The sequence below is a fragment of the Elephantulus edwardii genome, unplaced genomic scaffold (assembly GCF_000299155.1).
Source record: "Elephantulus edwardii isolate Elephantulus edwardi_28Jun2011 unplaced genomic scaffold, EleEdw1.0 scaffold00001, whole genome shotgun sequence".
Classification (NCBI taxonomy): Eukaryota; Metazoa; Chordata; class Mammalia; order Macroscelidea; family Macroscelididae; genus Elephantulus; species Elephantulus edwardii.
This window is the reverse complement of record NW_006399751.1, coordinates 6,858,690-6,874,114: the sequence shown is the minus strand read 5'-3', so window position 1 is coordinate 6,874,114 and position 15,425 is coordinate 6,858,690. Positions and strand designations below refer to the sequence as shown.

The following is a 15,425-nucleotide window of genomic DNA, read 5'->3' as shown; positions in this document are numbered from 1 at the left end:
GTGTGCACTCCCATAGGCATATTCACACACACGGACACCCAGACACCACACGGCAGTCCTGCAGGACACACGTCCTGCTCCCTGAGACTTTATTATCTCACAAGCTTGTCTCCACTTGAACACTCTCTCCAGGCAGTTCCTAAAATCCCCGCCCTGCAGACGTGTCTGGCGATACCGCTGCCTCCAGCCCAGAGCAGCCAGAGGGGTGCCTGATCTGTCCAGCTCCAGCTGCAGCGGGTGCAGGCCCCATCCCAGTGGATTCTGATGGAGGCTGAGACCCAGATTCTGCTGGCGGCCCTGCACCATTCAAATTGCTGTCTTTAGGGGCACGCTGTCCACCGGCTGATCCAGGTCCTTCTTCCTCGCCAGGGCCAAGTGGGTGAAGACGATGATGAGCAAGAAGCCTAGGGGCCCGCAAGAGATGGATTAGCCCTCAGAGGACGCTGTGCGACCTGCCTGTCAGCGGGGATTTCCTGCTACTGCTGTTGGTTTCATAATGTGGCAGCGTTTCCTAGGCAGAGTCCCCCAGGTCAAGCTGGGTGATTATGGCCCGTATCTGAAGAACCTGGCTGCTTGGCTTACCTGGCCCTCCCTAGGCCTCTGCCCTCGGCAGGCAGCCCTAGCACACCCATAGTCCCCTTCTCTGAGGGACAGGTTGGATGGGATTCCCTGGAGCTCTGAAAGAAAGGCACCAGAGCCAGCACTGAAAGCCAGCCTCTTATTTGCAAAGCAATAAACCTTCTGCCAGTCGAGCTAAGTTACATCTGACTCAAGACAAGCCTCCATCAGGTGTCCAAGGCTGTACACCTTTCTGGAGGAGACTGGCCATCTTTCCTCCAAGGGGCTTCTGGTGGACTCGCCCTGCCAACCTTTGAGCTAATCGCCCAGCATGCAGTGCACTGCACCACCATTGAGAGAGCTAAAAAGATGAGGAGATGGGGAGGGAGGCTTGGGCTGAGGAGTTAGACCTGTACTGCCACGACCTGGCTGTGTCACCTTGGACAAGTCACTTAACCTCTGAGCCTCGGGGTGGACATCTGGAAAATGCAGACATCTACCTGGCAGGGTCATAGCGTGGAATAAATGAGCTGACCCATGTGAGACACAGTAAAGGGGTCTTAACGTAACACGAAGTGCTATGTTGACAATGATGATCAGGAAACAGGGCCTCTGGCCTAGGGACTGAGGGAGGTGAGGGCCCTGATTACCTGGACACCGTGGTTCTGACCCTTCCCCACCGTCCCTCACAGGAGTTTAGCCCCCATTACCTATGGCTGCCAGCGTGCCCACGAGGATGCCCACTGCCGACAGCTTCGTGGGCATGCCCTTCATGCGGCCCACCTTGCGCAGGCACTGCCCCTCCACGTTGCACCGACATACAACCACTGCAGGCCAGGGAAGGAAGGTACGAGAAGGTAGAGAGGAGGTGGGGAGGGCCGTCCGGCTGCGCGGGTTCCCCAGATCAGCCCAGCTGGTCAGTATGTGTACACATGTACAACACAGGGCTGTGTGCGTGTGTGTGTGTGTGTGTCAGTGCACACAGGTGTGTGTGGCCCACGACACACAGGTGTATGCTGTCTCTGTGAACCCAGCCCTCCTCCCCCTGCACAGAACACCTCAGAAACCCCAATCAAAGCTGCCCCAGGTCCCACCTCACCTCGGATCAGGAGTTGCCACGTCTGGTCATTGTGGGTGACAACTACAGGGACCAAGTGCTCCTGTGGCTCCACCCAGTGCAGGGCCATGGTGAGGAAGGCATGGGACTCTGAGGAGAGGGCAGGAGGGTAGGAGAGTGCTCCCCACAGCAGGTTAAGGAGTGCTCCCCCGTCCCAGCAGCCCCAGCCCCACAGTGGATGAACATCTCTCTCTCCCCAGTGCCACCTCCTCTCTGCTTGGCTATATGCCTCGCTCCCCACCCACACACACCATTGAAGGCCTGGAGGTGCCAGTCTCGCTGCACAGTGGGATTGGGTCCCAGGGCAAAACTGTAGGGACCCTGTCCATTGGCCAGGTTGGGGTCCTCGCTGGCTCCACTGACCAGCACGCCACGGTCCTGGCGGGGTGTGCAGAGGTGCCGGGCAAACCTGGGGGCTGGAGGCAGGCCAGGGGCTGGCGGGGCCTTCAGGAAGTGGAGCGTGAGGGTGGCTGAGACGCTCAGGTCTGGATCGTCTGTAGAGGAGAAAACAGCATGCTGACCCAGGCGGGGATCTGGGTGAGAGTAAATTAGAAGTTTAATTTAAAGAATAGAACTCTTCTTAGAAAACAAGGCAGGGAATTTGGGGGAACATCAGCAACAGGAGAAACAGCTCTGGCTTTGGACCTGAGCCTTTATTTACTGTGTGTGTGTGACCTCCGGAAAGGGCCACCCTCCAGTGAACCTCAGTTTCCCTACATGTGAAATGGGGCCTTTCAGTTGAGGCCGGCATCTCTTAGTCTTGGCTCCCAACTCCCCAACAGCTGCCACTGCCCCCTAAGGAGGCCGGGGGCCTGGTCGTGCTGACCCCCAGTCCCCCTCCCACCAGCCACCTTTCTATCACACTCCAGGCTCAACCCCTTTCTCTCTGCCCCATCATCACCCAGCATGACTCCCTCCCCAGTTCCTTCAGGCACATCCTCACATGCACTTTCCCTTTCACAGTGTCAACAGCTGCCACGCCCACTGTGCCTCTCAAGGTCTCCTGACACCATGGACACCTGGGCAGAAGTGCAGGCCAACACAGCCCCTTGTCACACACGCCAGGGCCAGCCCGGCTTCCTGACCTGAGCGGGGTCACACTTCCAGATGCCCCTCCTGGCACACAGCCCAGCCTGACTCCACTTCCCCAGGCCTGTCCTCTCTGGCCCCAGCCCCTTACCCTCTGCCCCACCCCCAACCTGTCCCTGGAGTCACATACCCTTGAGAAGCTCTCAAGGAGCTAGAGGTCAAAGTTGAGGTGATTTCAAGTGCCCCCAACTGGAGGCTGGTCTAAGAGGGAAGGCAGAGGCCAGACCTGCCCTTCTGGCTGTAATCCCATTCTCAAGGTTGACCTGAGCCTTCTCCTTGCCACTCTCTCCTTGCAGTCCCAGGGGGATGCCTGCGATGCTGCGAGGGGGACACTGAGCCTGCCGGAGCTTGCTCTCTCTCCCACAGCCGCCACCACCACCCTGTCATACCTGCATCCTGGGCCTCCACAAGCACTGTGTATGAGTCCCCATGCCGGGCGCCCTGCAGGGACCGGGCTGTAGACACCTTCCCGGAGCCCTCCTCAATGCAGAGCCAGCCCTCTGAGTCATTGACCAGCGAGAACCTGGGGTCCCGAGAAGGTGAAAACAGGAAGAGTCTCTGAGACTACACTTGGGGTCTTTTGTAAATAGACACACACACACACACACACACACTCACACACACACTCCTGGGCTGTGTGACCTCTTCCCTGTGGCTCAGTCATGGCACGAGTGGCCACATTCCCAGTGTCTCTCCCCAGTGCCAGAGACTAGAAGGATACATACACTGGGACAGAGGAAGCCAGAGTGACAGACTGAGCAAGGGTGTATGTGGTGCTGACAGAAAAACTTCAAACCAGAGGAGAAAGAGCCCAGCTCTGTTGGGGGTCTCAGACCATGGATATGTTGGGTCTTTCACTATCACAGCCTGAGGGGCCTAACTCCACTCCACTGGTCCCAGGGGCCCCACGGGCCCCACAGATGGGCCTGAAGGAGGCAGAGTCTGAAAGCAGCCTCACTCCTTCCCAGCAGAAATCTAGGTGGGACGGGAGAGAGGGTCTGGCCCTGGAGAACCATGGAATCATAATCTGAAGGCAAATGAAATCATAATCAGAAAGCATAATCTGAGCTTCTGTGGGGTTCAGACACACCCCTCCGTGCCCCACTCAGCCCACCTGGCCCTGATTCCACCAGCAGTTACTACTTTGGCATTAGCAGCAGTTTGAGGAAAAGTCCAAGACCCAAAATTTCCTGAGGTCACTTCCAACGAGCAGAGCAAGTCCAGGCCGTGGAGGGTTGGGCTGTTGGCTCACCTGAGGGGTCTGCTTGTGGGGTCTGAGGGCTGGATGGTCAGCAGAAACGAGCCCTGTGGGGTGCTGACTGGGACAGTGGCCTCATAGCTCTCCTGGTCCAGCTTGGGGGGTGGCACCATCCTCTCCACCAGCACAGCCACTGTGGCCGTGGATGCGGGGCCTGGGTCTGGCCCCACCAGGTTCACCACGCTCCGCACCACCACCACCAACTTGTAGCTTGGAGCTGCTTCATAGCTGAGGTTCTGAGGTCAGTGGGATGAGGGTCACGGCGCGGGCACGTGTGCATATGTGGGTTCCACCGTCCCACCTACAATACCCACTGGCCCCTCACCTTGTGGAGCCGGAGGTGGGCGTGACCAGAGTCTGGCTTCCAATCCAGACTGAAGGTCCCCTCCACATCTCCTGACTCAATGGCAAAGTCCATGAGGCGGAAGTCAGGTTCAATGTCAGCGTCAGTGGCCACAAGGGTGGTCACCAGAGCCCCAGGCTCTGTGTCCTCAGGCAGGCTTATGGGCCCGATCTGGAGAGAGGAGGTGGGAAGCCGTCAGCCTCTCTTCCAGTTAGAACTTGTTCCTAAGTCGTCCTGTTCCCACTTACCTGGGAGGTGGTGAACTCGGGAGCATGGTCATTGATGTCTGTGATCGAAACAGTGACCTCACACGTGCTGCTGAGACCTGGGCCGACAGAGGACATGTGGGGGAGGCTGGGGTAGGAAGAGCGGGCAGGGTACCGGCTCACCATCAGGACACTTACCACCCTCTGCTCCCGCCAGGTCACTGGCCAGCACCTGAAGCACGACGCTCTGGCCAGCTCGGAGTGAGGCAGCCCCCAGTGTCACCCTGCCCGAAGCAGGGTCCAGCTCAAAGGCTTGCCCCTCTGCCCCCTCCTCAGGCTCAGGGCTCAGCAGCCGATACACAACGTGGGCATTAGGGGTGCCAGGGGCATCTGCGTCTTCTGTGGACAATGTGGTGATCGCCGTACCTGCAAGACAGTAACCTCTCGGGTGGAACTTTGGCCCCAGACACCCACTTCTCGATGACATTGTTTAACTGAAACTGAGTTGTGTGCATTTGTATTTTGGGGTTGCACGTTGATATGGTGGCCGAGACTGGACCGCCACACCGGAGAAGAGAAATGAGATTGTTTGTGGGGACTTCACCTCTCCTCCCAACCCAGCCAAGGCCCAAGACCCACCTGGGGGGCTGAGCTCAGGGATGCTGATTGGGGGTCCAGGTTGGGTGCAGACAGGTGCATTGTCGTTCTCATCTGTCACCACCACCTGCAGCTCCAGAGGTTCTGTGTAGTCCTCCCCATGGGTATTCTGAGCCCACACCTGGAGCAGGTACTAGAGGAGACAGTAGGCCCTTGAGACCAAGAACAATCCAGTCTGGACAAATCTGGGTTCCCTTCTAGTGACTAGCTCTGGCTCTTTCTGGTTCACTGGGTGGAACCTGGCATCCCAGAAGCACCCCCAGGTCTGCCCCTCTGGCTTCCCTCTCACCTCACCTCAGCCTGGGCCTCTCGGTCCAGCTCCTCGGTTACGTAGAGATTCCCTTCTGGGTTCACATCGAAGGGTCCAGGAGGCTGGCTCTCCAGATGGTAGTGCACATCCCCCCCATTCCAGTGTACCTGCAGAGCACCCCAAACCACAGGGCATAAGCAGCCTATGTCAGCCCTGCGCCCCAGTTACTTCCTGAGTTGGGAGTCTGTGACCCCAGGTAAGTTGCCACCCTCCCTGGGTTTGGGGAGGTCATTCTATTTGAAGGTATGTATTATTGTGGCAACTCCACGGTGGCCTTTCTCCAGACCAAGCCTGGATCCTGGCGCAGGTGCCCTATTTTCTCCCCTCTCGGCCTGGCCTGACCCCAGGCCATTCCTAGAGGAGGCCTGAGACGTTCCTGGACTGGGTGTTGATCCCCGCAACAGCTGTTCTCTCTAAGAGAGCCTTGTGCAATCTCAGGAAGCCAGACGCTAACAGGTGAGGGACTGTGGATCTCTCCCAGGGCCTTGAACTTCCCACTGCACGGTGGGAACTGATGAGAACCCCGGAGGGAGGAGCTTATGTGGGGACGAGTCAGGATCAAGTTGGGCCCAGACCCCAGGACTCCATGAAGCGAGGACACTCCCCTCCTGCTCACCTGTGCAATGAGGTGTGGGTATGAGACCTTGAGATTCTCCGCCAGGTGGATGGACTCGAGGGGCATCCACGTGTTCTCTACTATGGAGACATCTATGGTGGCAGTGGCCTGGTGGCCTGAGGCCTCGTCGCCCATGTCCTTGACCTGTACCAACAGCTGGTAGGACCCCTCCAGGGCATGGTCTAGGCTGGTGCTCCCTAGAAGGGGTAGGGGGATTAGCTGAGCAGGGAATTAGGGGCCAGGGGCCAGGGCACCCCCAGCCAGGAACACAACGAGACACAAGGCTGGTATTTAAGATAGTGTCTTGGGCAGGGGATGAGAGAAAAGCTTTTAACACTTCTGTGAATCTCCAAGTAAGATTTGGCTGTTTGCAAAGCCACTTCGAGATCTGTTTACACAATAAATAGCTGGGAATGGCTGGATGGTGGATCGGCAATTTATCGGAATGGCAGTGAGATATGGATGGGTCCATGAGAGATTGGATCAATCAATAGTCAGCTAGGTAACTGGTTGGGGGTTTTAGATGGACTGGGTGATTGGGTGATTGACTTTTCTTTTCATCTCTAATCCAAGCCTTTGGTTCTGAACTCCCAGGTCCCAGTTCCACTTGCCGCAGTCACAAGGTATCTCAACAGCATCATAAGATTTAACCCCTCAGACCTCTTCTATCCAGATGCCGTAGCTCCAGGTCTCCGGAGCATGGATTGGGGGCACCGCCGCACTTATTCTGTGCACGGTCACTCTAGGGGTGGTCTGGCCTCCCAGCCTTCAACCTTGCTCTCCTCTCCACCTAGAAGTCCCTTTCCCCTCCTTTACCTCTCGGACCCATTCTCTTAGAGCTCACATGCTATCTTCAGCTTCCCTGGCCCACTCTCTTTGTCACACTCAGGCTCACCCTGGGGGCTGAGGGCCAGAGCCCCCTCTCGGGGATCCAGCTGGAACAGGTCTGGGTGAGGCTGGGCCGGCACCTGGCTCAGGATGTGGAATCGTAGATCCGAGTTGGCTGTGCCTGGCTCATCCGCATCTGAAGCCTCAAGGAAGAGGAAGGGAACGCCTAGTTTTGGGGGCAAGGGGGAATCATGAGATAAAGAAAGAGTAGGGCGAGTCCTCGTGTCCTCCTCTCCTTGGTCCCCTCTCTCTCTAGGACCCTGAGGGTAAATTAGGACTCTTCATCTCACTTCACAGATGAGCAAACTGAGCCCAGGCGTGAACAGACCCATCTGAGGACCCTCAGCAAGACAGGGGCCAGGAAGAAGAAAATAACAGTGGGACACGACAAAGCGTGGACTTGTGGACTTCGGGTGCCCTGTCCCCTTGATGACTTTCTGGCCATCTCTGAGTGCTCCTGTCTCCTTAGCGTCCACCTGACCCTGCTGTGACCTGCCTACTCTTGTCACTCACCAGTCTTGGTGCCCTGGCTCAGCCGAGCTCGGTAGATGGCCTGGGAGAAACGGGGCACCTGGTCGTTCTCATCCTTCACGTGCACAAGCACGTGCTGTGGACCCCACAGGACATGTCTGTCCTCTGTCTCCATGGTCACCTAGCAGGGAAGGGTAGTCAGTGCCACGTCCTGCCTTCCCTGCTGTCCCCAGTCCTGGGCCGGCCATACCTGAAGCTGGTACTCTGCCTGTTCCTCTCGATCCAGGGCCTTGGTCACCAGCAGGAAGCCAGACTCTGGATCCACAGCAAAAGGGCCATCAGCCATCATGCTGGAGTCCTCGGACAGCACGACCAGGCCCCCGGCCTCCTTAGGGGGCAGTGGCAGCTGTTGGGGAGTTGGGAGCCAAGACTAAGAGATGCCGGCCTCAACTGAAAGGCCCCATTTCACATGTAGGGAAACTGAGGTTCACTGGAGGGTGGCCCTTTCCGGAGGTCACACACACAGTAAATAAGGGCTCAGGTCCAAAGCCAGAGCTGTTTTTCCTGTTGCTGATGTTCCCCCAAATTCCCTGCCTTGTTTTCCAAGAAGAGTTCTATTCTTTAAATTAAACTTCTACTTGCCTCTAGGACTAAAATCTTACTAGTTATTAACGCACACTGTGTGGAGAGCAGAGTTTTAAGGAAGCCAGAGCAAGAGAGAAGGCAGGGGTGCTGGAGGTTGGGGAAGAGGGGGCAGCCCACCCAGCTCACCTTGGTCAGGTACAGAGGGAAATTTCCACCGTAGTTCTCTGGGACTTCCACATGCAGCTCAGCAGTCTGGGCCGTGACAAATACCTGTGCGAGGATTCCCACCTTGTCCCCAGGGGCCAGCTTCCTGGGAGTTTTCACCTGGACACACCTCATCCCATGCACTCTTAGGGCCTTGGGCCCCTGATGCCTCCGGTGGCCCATAGCCAACTTTGACAGCCCACCACTATTCTCCCAGTCAATGCAGCTGGTCAGGGCCAAGAAGGGGCATGAGTGTAAACCCAAGGGCAAGACCTGAAGGAGGGGACAGGGCTCCACTTACCTGGGGGACAGAAAGGCAAAGCAGCCACAGCCAGGCAGGGCCCATGGTCAGGACAGACCTGAAGGACATGGTGGTATAGATACAGGCCAGCTGCCTGCAGAAGGGCCTTTTCCACCACTGTCCCCCAAGGCATCTCTGCCCTGCTCCCCACTAGGCTCTAAGCTACAGCTCCTTAAGCTGACAGAACTCAACTTGTCCAGCTGACTCTTCCTTCCTGGTCACTATAGGGTAGACAGACGGGGCTCTTCCTGCCTCCTGCCCTTCTATTTTGCCCCAGCAGGTCTCAGAGCGGCCTGTTCTCCCCTCTGCTCTCTCACACCCTGCCCCATCCACCCCTGTGCTTGTCTTCTGCCTCAGGCCATTCTCACACAGCCCTAGGACTCTCATATCACACGGGTCTAGGATCCCTCCCCTTGGATGGTCCAAGGCTCTCCGTGGCCTGCAAGGCAGTGACCAGGCCCACCTAGGTCCCAGGCCTGACCACCTTGCCTCTTGGCTCTGGCCCCCACAAGGAGCTCCATGGCAGTGTCACCTGCAGATATATGTGTCCTTCCTACCACACCCCTCCACCAAGCTCGAAGATCCCAAAGTGGTCATTTCCCAGCAGACTCAAAGAGTCCTCAAAATATAAAGCTGCAAAGACCATGATAACTTTGAAGATCGCTTCGAGCTGTCCCCTCATGTTGCCAGGAAGGCCTGAAGAGGGGCAGGGCCTGGCCAAGGTCACCAAGGACTTGACCACAGAAGAGTTCCTCTTGGAACAGAGAACTCTCGGTCTAGGGCCCCCACTGCTACCTCCAGATTCCGTGCCCACAGAGCTAGAGTCTGCCTCACTCAGAATTTCCCAGCATTCAGCACAGAGCTCGCCAACCACTGCAAGGTGGATCCTTGGGAATTCTTCCCCAGACACCAAGGTTAAGGAGTAGCACGTCTTTAAACTGCTGTGCCTGCCTGTCCTAATTCTTCTCTCAACACCAACCGGGCCTTGCCCACCCCTCTCCCCAGCTCCTCACCTGCCAGTGGCTAAGGCTGGCTCCCTTGGTCCAACTACCACGCAAAAGGCTTCCTTCTCCAGGTTGCTCAGGCCAGGCCGGGCCGGATGGGTTTGGACAGGGCGGACACTTGCTGGTGGGCGGTCCGACCACACTTGCTTAGGAGTGGAAAACACCACTGGGCCCAGCGTAGCATGCCCAGCCCTGCCAGTCCCCCAGGTTACTCATTGACTTTGGAAAGCTGAGCGAGGGCTGCTCAGCATCTGTGACCAGGAGGTGGGGAGATTACCAGGCTGGGCACTCCCTACACCCCGACACAGCCCAGTGGGCACTCCTGCACCCTGGGCTTGGATACTAATTCTTTTGCCCTAGACTTGGCCTCACTGCCCCTTGTCCTTGCCAGGCACGAGTCTGTCGCTGCATCTTCTAACCTGGAATTCCGTTCCCACTCTTCTGTCTTCTGAGCACCTGCTCAGGCCTCAGTGCTCAGCTCAAATGTTCCCTTCTCCAGGAAACCTTCGCTGCGTGTCCAAATTGGCTCAGAAACCTCATCCCTTCTCCCACGCCATGTATTACCCGAACCAATGCACAGAGGACACCAGATTGTCCTATCTGTCACTTCCAGACAGGAAGGCCCTCCCCAGCAGGCCTCGAGGACTCGACAGTGGCCTGGCTCTCGCAATGCCCTGGCAGCTCCTGGGACAAGAAGGAGCTAACGGCTACGCCTTTGGATGAATGAGCAGTGCTCAGCCTGACCTGGGCACTCAGGGCTTCAGCCTCCCTACTGGTTGAATTAGTGGGCCAGCACCCTCCCGTGACTCCCAAGCTTCCATAAATCCTCACATTAGACTCTGGACGCTCAGTGGGTTGGGACAATGGACCATCTCATGCCCCGAAGAAGGAAAGAGAGCTGAGCCATCCTGGGTGACCTTGAAGGTGTTACTGGACTGCCCTGGGGCCCTTCCTCCAGTGAGGGAAGCCAAGTGGAGCCAGGAGAAGCTTCTGGGGCCTGGGAATTAGACGCCAAGGGAGAAGGGGAGGAAGAGACAGGGATACTGGTTCTAGCCCTTTCCTGTCTCCTTCAAGCCCTTCCACTGCACATCTGGCTAGTCTTTCTCGGGCAGGACGCAGGGTGGGGACCTGTCAACTGTCCAGTCTTGCCCGTCACAAGCTGCCAGCCAGTCCCAACATCACTCAGGCATCCCAGCCAGCAGTGTGGAGATATTGTGGGTGTGGGTCTCTCGTATGTATTATGTGCCAGGCACTACTCTGAGCTTATTATTTCTTATTGGAACCAACTCGTAGCTGGCCCTCAAGTGAGTTTTTGGAGGCTGTATGTACATCCATTGATCGCTTGGGAGATCGCCCGTCTTTTTCCTGCAGAGTAGCTAGTGGATTTGAAATGCCTGCCACTGGGTTGATAGTAAGACGCCTTACCACGAGGTCACCAGAGCTGCCTCCTCTGAGCACATAGCTTCATTATCCCTCCAACTCCACTCCGACAAGAACTCATTCTCATATCCACACTTGCTCAGAAAATGAATGTCTGAACTGGGAAGGTCCAGAATCCTCTTCAGGGCCCAGGACCTGCACCTGCTTCAAGAAAACCTCACCCTCCACCTTCCTCAAGATATACCAAGGAGTCCTGGGGGGAAAGGAGCGGCTGTTCAAACAGCTATCACTGCCCTGTGGGCACATGGGCTAGTCTCAGAGGTTCCCTTCCACACATGCACAGGGGGCCTGGACACCCCCTCCAAGCCTTTAGAAAGGTAGTAATCAGGGTTCAGATCCAATCATGAGAGTTGCCAGCACGTCTGAATGAACAAACTAATGAAGGAAGATGTGGGCCCTGGCCTGGAGCCTGCCTAGAAGCTGCCTGCATCTCGCTCTAGGCTGTCCCCGCTCTGGGAAATGGCCAGATCTGGATACCAGGTGCCACTCAGCCACTTCCTACCACGAGGCCTGGGCAAGTGCTTCATTTCACCATAAAGGGATGCTCATCTCTGAAACCCTGGAGACCCTGGTGGATACTTGGTGCTGAGAAGGGCCAGGTGGCTAAGGAGTCCCCTTCTGAGAGTGAGGGAGAGTGGGGGGACAAGCACATCCTCAGCTGTGTCCGCCTTCCCACACCAACCCAAGACCACTCAGAAAGGGCAGGGCTAGCTGCCCAGAGCGGCTCCTCCCGGGAACCAGTCAGGCAGGCACCTCTGAGCATGGGATGTTCGGAACTGGTGGGTCGCTCACGTGCAAAGAACAGTGAAGACCCTTCAGGAGGGGTAGGGCAGACATACCGGTGCAGAACTTGTCTAGTTGTGAGAAGAGAGGCAGGATGCGGCCCCACACACTGCCTCAGTTTCCCTTATGTGCAGAGGGATGACCAGAACCCTCCAATGGTAGGAAATGCCAGGTCCCAGCAAAAGGTCTGGATTGCAGGGGCCCGGAGGAGTTTATACCCCTTTCTGCTTTTCCCTCATTCTATGTCCCTCTCTGGTCCACACTGTACCCTCTGCCTGGACGCTGTGCCATCTGCCCCAACGCTGTGCCCTCTGCTGCCCACTGCCCAGGCTGGGGCCCAAATATTAGAACAAAGTCACACATACCAGGGTGAACCCTCATTTCTTAACTTTGGGAGCCCTTCCTGCTTCTGCAGTCCTCAGGTGGGAGGAAACAGAGTCAGCAGCTCTGACTTACAAGGAAATAGTCTTTATTATATATATAAAAAAAAGACATCTGCATGTAAACAAATAGCCACCGCATTGAACAGCACACCACAGGTGTGGACAAGGGCGCAGTCACAGTCATCTCCCACACATGGGCCTGCAGAGACCCCACAGAAGGGGCACGCAGCCCGCAGGCTGGGCTTGGCCTTCGGCCTTGGGACACACGTGGGCCCGCGCACATCCTCTGGGGGCCCAGTCTGTGTGGCCACTGGCGGCCACATTGTCTGCCCATGACCTTGAGGTGGGGAATTGCCTGATTGGCAGTTCCCAGGGGTCCAGAGACTGAGGCGTCCAGGGTGGCTTGGCGGGACCAGTCCACAAACTCATTCTTCTGTCTGCAGAGTGTGCCAGGTGGGGCCTAGAGAACCGAGAGGTCATGGCAGGACTTGGACTTGGCTCGAAAGGCCATCTTGCGGCTGTTGCGCGCCACAATGCGGCCCAGGAAGCGCTTCGCCTTCTTACCCAGGCTCTCTCGCCTCCGGCTACCTGCCTGCCGACGGGCGTTGGCCTCTTTGCTGTCCCTGCGAAGGCGAATCTGGCGCACAACGCCCTCAAACAGAGCCTGGACGTTGTGGTGCAGCGCAGCTGAAGTCTCGATAAACTTGCAGTCAAATACCACTGCGCAGGCCCGGCCCTCTGTGGATGGAGAACAGGCAAGGGTAGGTGACCAGGCACCTCATAGCTGGGGTCCCCCCAGGAACAAGGAGACCTCAGGTCCTGGATCACCTGATAGGATGTGCCTGCGGTCAGAGAACCCCCAAAGTGGGACCACAGAGACTTATTTATTGAAACAATTGGATGCAAAAAGTCAGCAGTTCAAGCCCACTAGTCAGTCACTCCATGGAGAAATATGAAGTGGCCGGTCTGCCCTCTTTTACGATTTACAGCCTGGGAAACCTGGTGGAAGGTTACCCTGAGTCAGAATCGTCACTATGGCAGTGAGTTTGCTTGTTTTGATCTAAAAAGGAGGTCTAGTGGCACAATGGTTAAGCATTTGGCCTCTACCTGAAAAAGTGAATTCATGCATCAATCTCTTAGGAGCAAAGGCCACGCGATCTGCTCCTATGCAGATTACAGCCCAGGAAACCCTGATGGGGGCACTCTACACTGTCCTGTAGGGTCACAAGAGCCATAATCAGCTCAAAGGGCCACAAGAACAGCTATTTAGGGAGGAATCAGCACAGGAAAATGAGAATTGTTTGGAAACACATGGCACTTTGATGTTCTATCAGGACAAATGATATAATAGAAAGGGTGTGGGAAGGTACTGTAAACAAGTCACTGCTGGGTTTTTGATGGGCCCTGCTGGGTTTTTGATGGGCCCATAGAAAAGGATGCTGAGTTCCCCCTCCATGGAGAAATACACCCCCCAAGATTTGTCCAGACCTGGAACCCCAGGCTCTGCCCTTCTCATCTGACTCCCTGCATTCTTCTCACCCCTCACCAGGCCAAGGCCAGAGGGGATAAGGGAGTCCTAAAGTGTCTCGTTCAGTGTCCAGCATCCACCTCTCTGTCAAAGCCCAGACATGGGGAGACGCCTCCTCCCCTGAGCTCTCCTCTTGGACATTTTTAGCCACTGATGATCTCCAGGGACCTGAGCTGAGCCAAGATGAGTGGACCACAGCCAAGCCAGGATCTCCCTCCCTCCCCAGCCGCCCTCCCCTCCCTGCTCACCATCCACAGAGATCTCACGAGAGCGGACCAGGTCGCTCTTGTTGCCCACGAGAATGATGGGCACGTCGTCTGTCTGCCGCGCCCGCCGCAGCTGAACCCGCAGCTCTGAGGCCTTCTCGAAGCTGCTCTTGTCCGTCACAGAGTACACGATGACATATGCGTCCCCCATGGCCATGCAGTGACCAGGCAGCCAGTGGCCACCATCCTGCAGAATACACATACAGTCCAGCCCAGCAGCCCTCATGTCCCAGACACAGCCTGGCACTCTCAGCAGCCCACCCCTCCCATCCCTGTCCTGGGTTTCAGGCTGCATCCTACCTGCTCCCAAATGTCATAGACCAGGAGTGAGGCCTCTTCTCCGTCCACTGTGATGGAGCGATCATAGGTGTGCCCTACACAGAAACCCAGTACCAGGTTACTTACTGACTGCCCAGGGACCCCAGTCCCAGACTCATTCTCTGGTCACATCCTCAAGCTCCTCCGCGGGACCCTCAGACATCCTGCGCCCCCAAACCTTGCGGAGGCTGCCTTACTCTCCTGACCCTGGGCAAGGAATGGAGTGAGCAGAAAGATGTAACAGGGCTGGGAAGGGCAAGGGGGAGGACAAGGGGTGTCTGTTCTCCGCCAAGACACCCACCACCCTCCACACCCTGCCCCACTAGCTAGCAATGTCCTCAACACCAGTGCCCCCACTCTCCTCCGCCTGGCCGCTGGAGTGGCTCTGATCACATTCATCTAACCAAAATCAAGAGTGTCATTGCTCTGGAAGCCCTAGGTGATCTGGGCTCCTCACCTAGAAATTCCTTCTGGCTGAGTTCCTGCTGACACGGACAGGGAAGATGTCCTACCCTCACCCCACAGAAAGGTCATGCAGGAGCACTGCACCCTTTACTCTGGGAATTTCATGTGCTGTTGTAGGGTAAGGAATCCCTTCTGCCTTACTTTCCCGTCTGTGAAATGGCTAGGAGGAGGCATGATTCTGAAAGTGTCTTTGGAATCCCATAGGTCCCCAGCCTCATGGCTCCCAGTCCCGCCCCTGTAAATCTCCCCTCCTCTGACCTGCCCAGTCCTTTACCTGCGGCCTCTGCGTCAGGTCCCTCCTCCACACCACCAAAGATGCGGGCCAGCGCGCTCTTGCCCACGCCAGGCGCCCCCAGAAGCAGCACCTTGTACACGCTGTCGTCTGAGTCGCTGCCCCCGGAGCTGAGGGAGTCCGAGGAGCCTTCGGGCCAGTCCAGCCGCGGGCCCTGGGCGCGGGCCTCGGTCGTTGCCAGGGCCCCGGGCGCCAGCGCTGCCTGCAGGTCGCGCTCGTCCACCGGCATGCTCCGCCGGTGCAGGGGGGGCGCGGGGCCCCAGGGTGTGCTGCCCCGACGGCGCTCGCGCTCCTGGCCCCCGCGGCTCCCGCCAGCCCCACCGCCACCGCCATTCAGGGTCAT

General features: G+C 57.1%; 2 protein-coding genes across 2 annotated transcripts; both read right to left on the bottom strand.

The window, feature by feature from the left end:
* Positions 1-306: 306 nt before the first annotated feature.
* CDH16 (cadherin 16, KSP-cadherin) lies at positions 307-8,648 on the bottom strand. The gene is made up of 17 exons (XM_006878904.1): positions 8,604-8,648; positions 8,285-8,368; positions 7,764-7,919; positions 7,556-7,694; positions 7,050-7,208; positions 6,155-6,351; positions 5,523-5,645; positions 5,211-5,361; positions 4,770-4,997; positions 4,614-4,690; positions 4,348-4,536; positions 4,017-4,258; positions 3,154-3,287; positions 1,925-2,169; positions 1,658-1,763; positions 1,269-1,385; positions 307-404 (listed from the first exon to the last, which is right to left on the bottom strand). The coding sequence occupies exons 1-17, from the start codon at positions 8,646-8,648 to the stop codon at positions 307-309; spliced, it is 2,490 nt and encodes an 829-aa protein (XP_006878966.1).
* A 4,025-nt stretch (positions 8,649-12,673) lies between these two features.
* On the bottom strand, positions 12,674-15,425 carry RRAD (Ras-related associated with diabetes). Its single transcript, XM_006878710.1, has 4 exons — positions 15,065-15,425; positions 14,308-14,381; positions 13,990-14,194; positions 12,674-12,951 (listed from the first exon to the last, which is right to left on the bottom strand). The coding sequence occupies exons 1-4, from the start codon at positions 15,423-15,425 to the stop codon at positions 12,674-12,676; spliced, it is 918 nt and encodes a 305-aa protein (XP_006878772.1).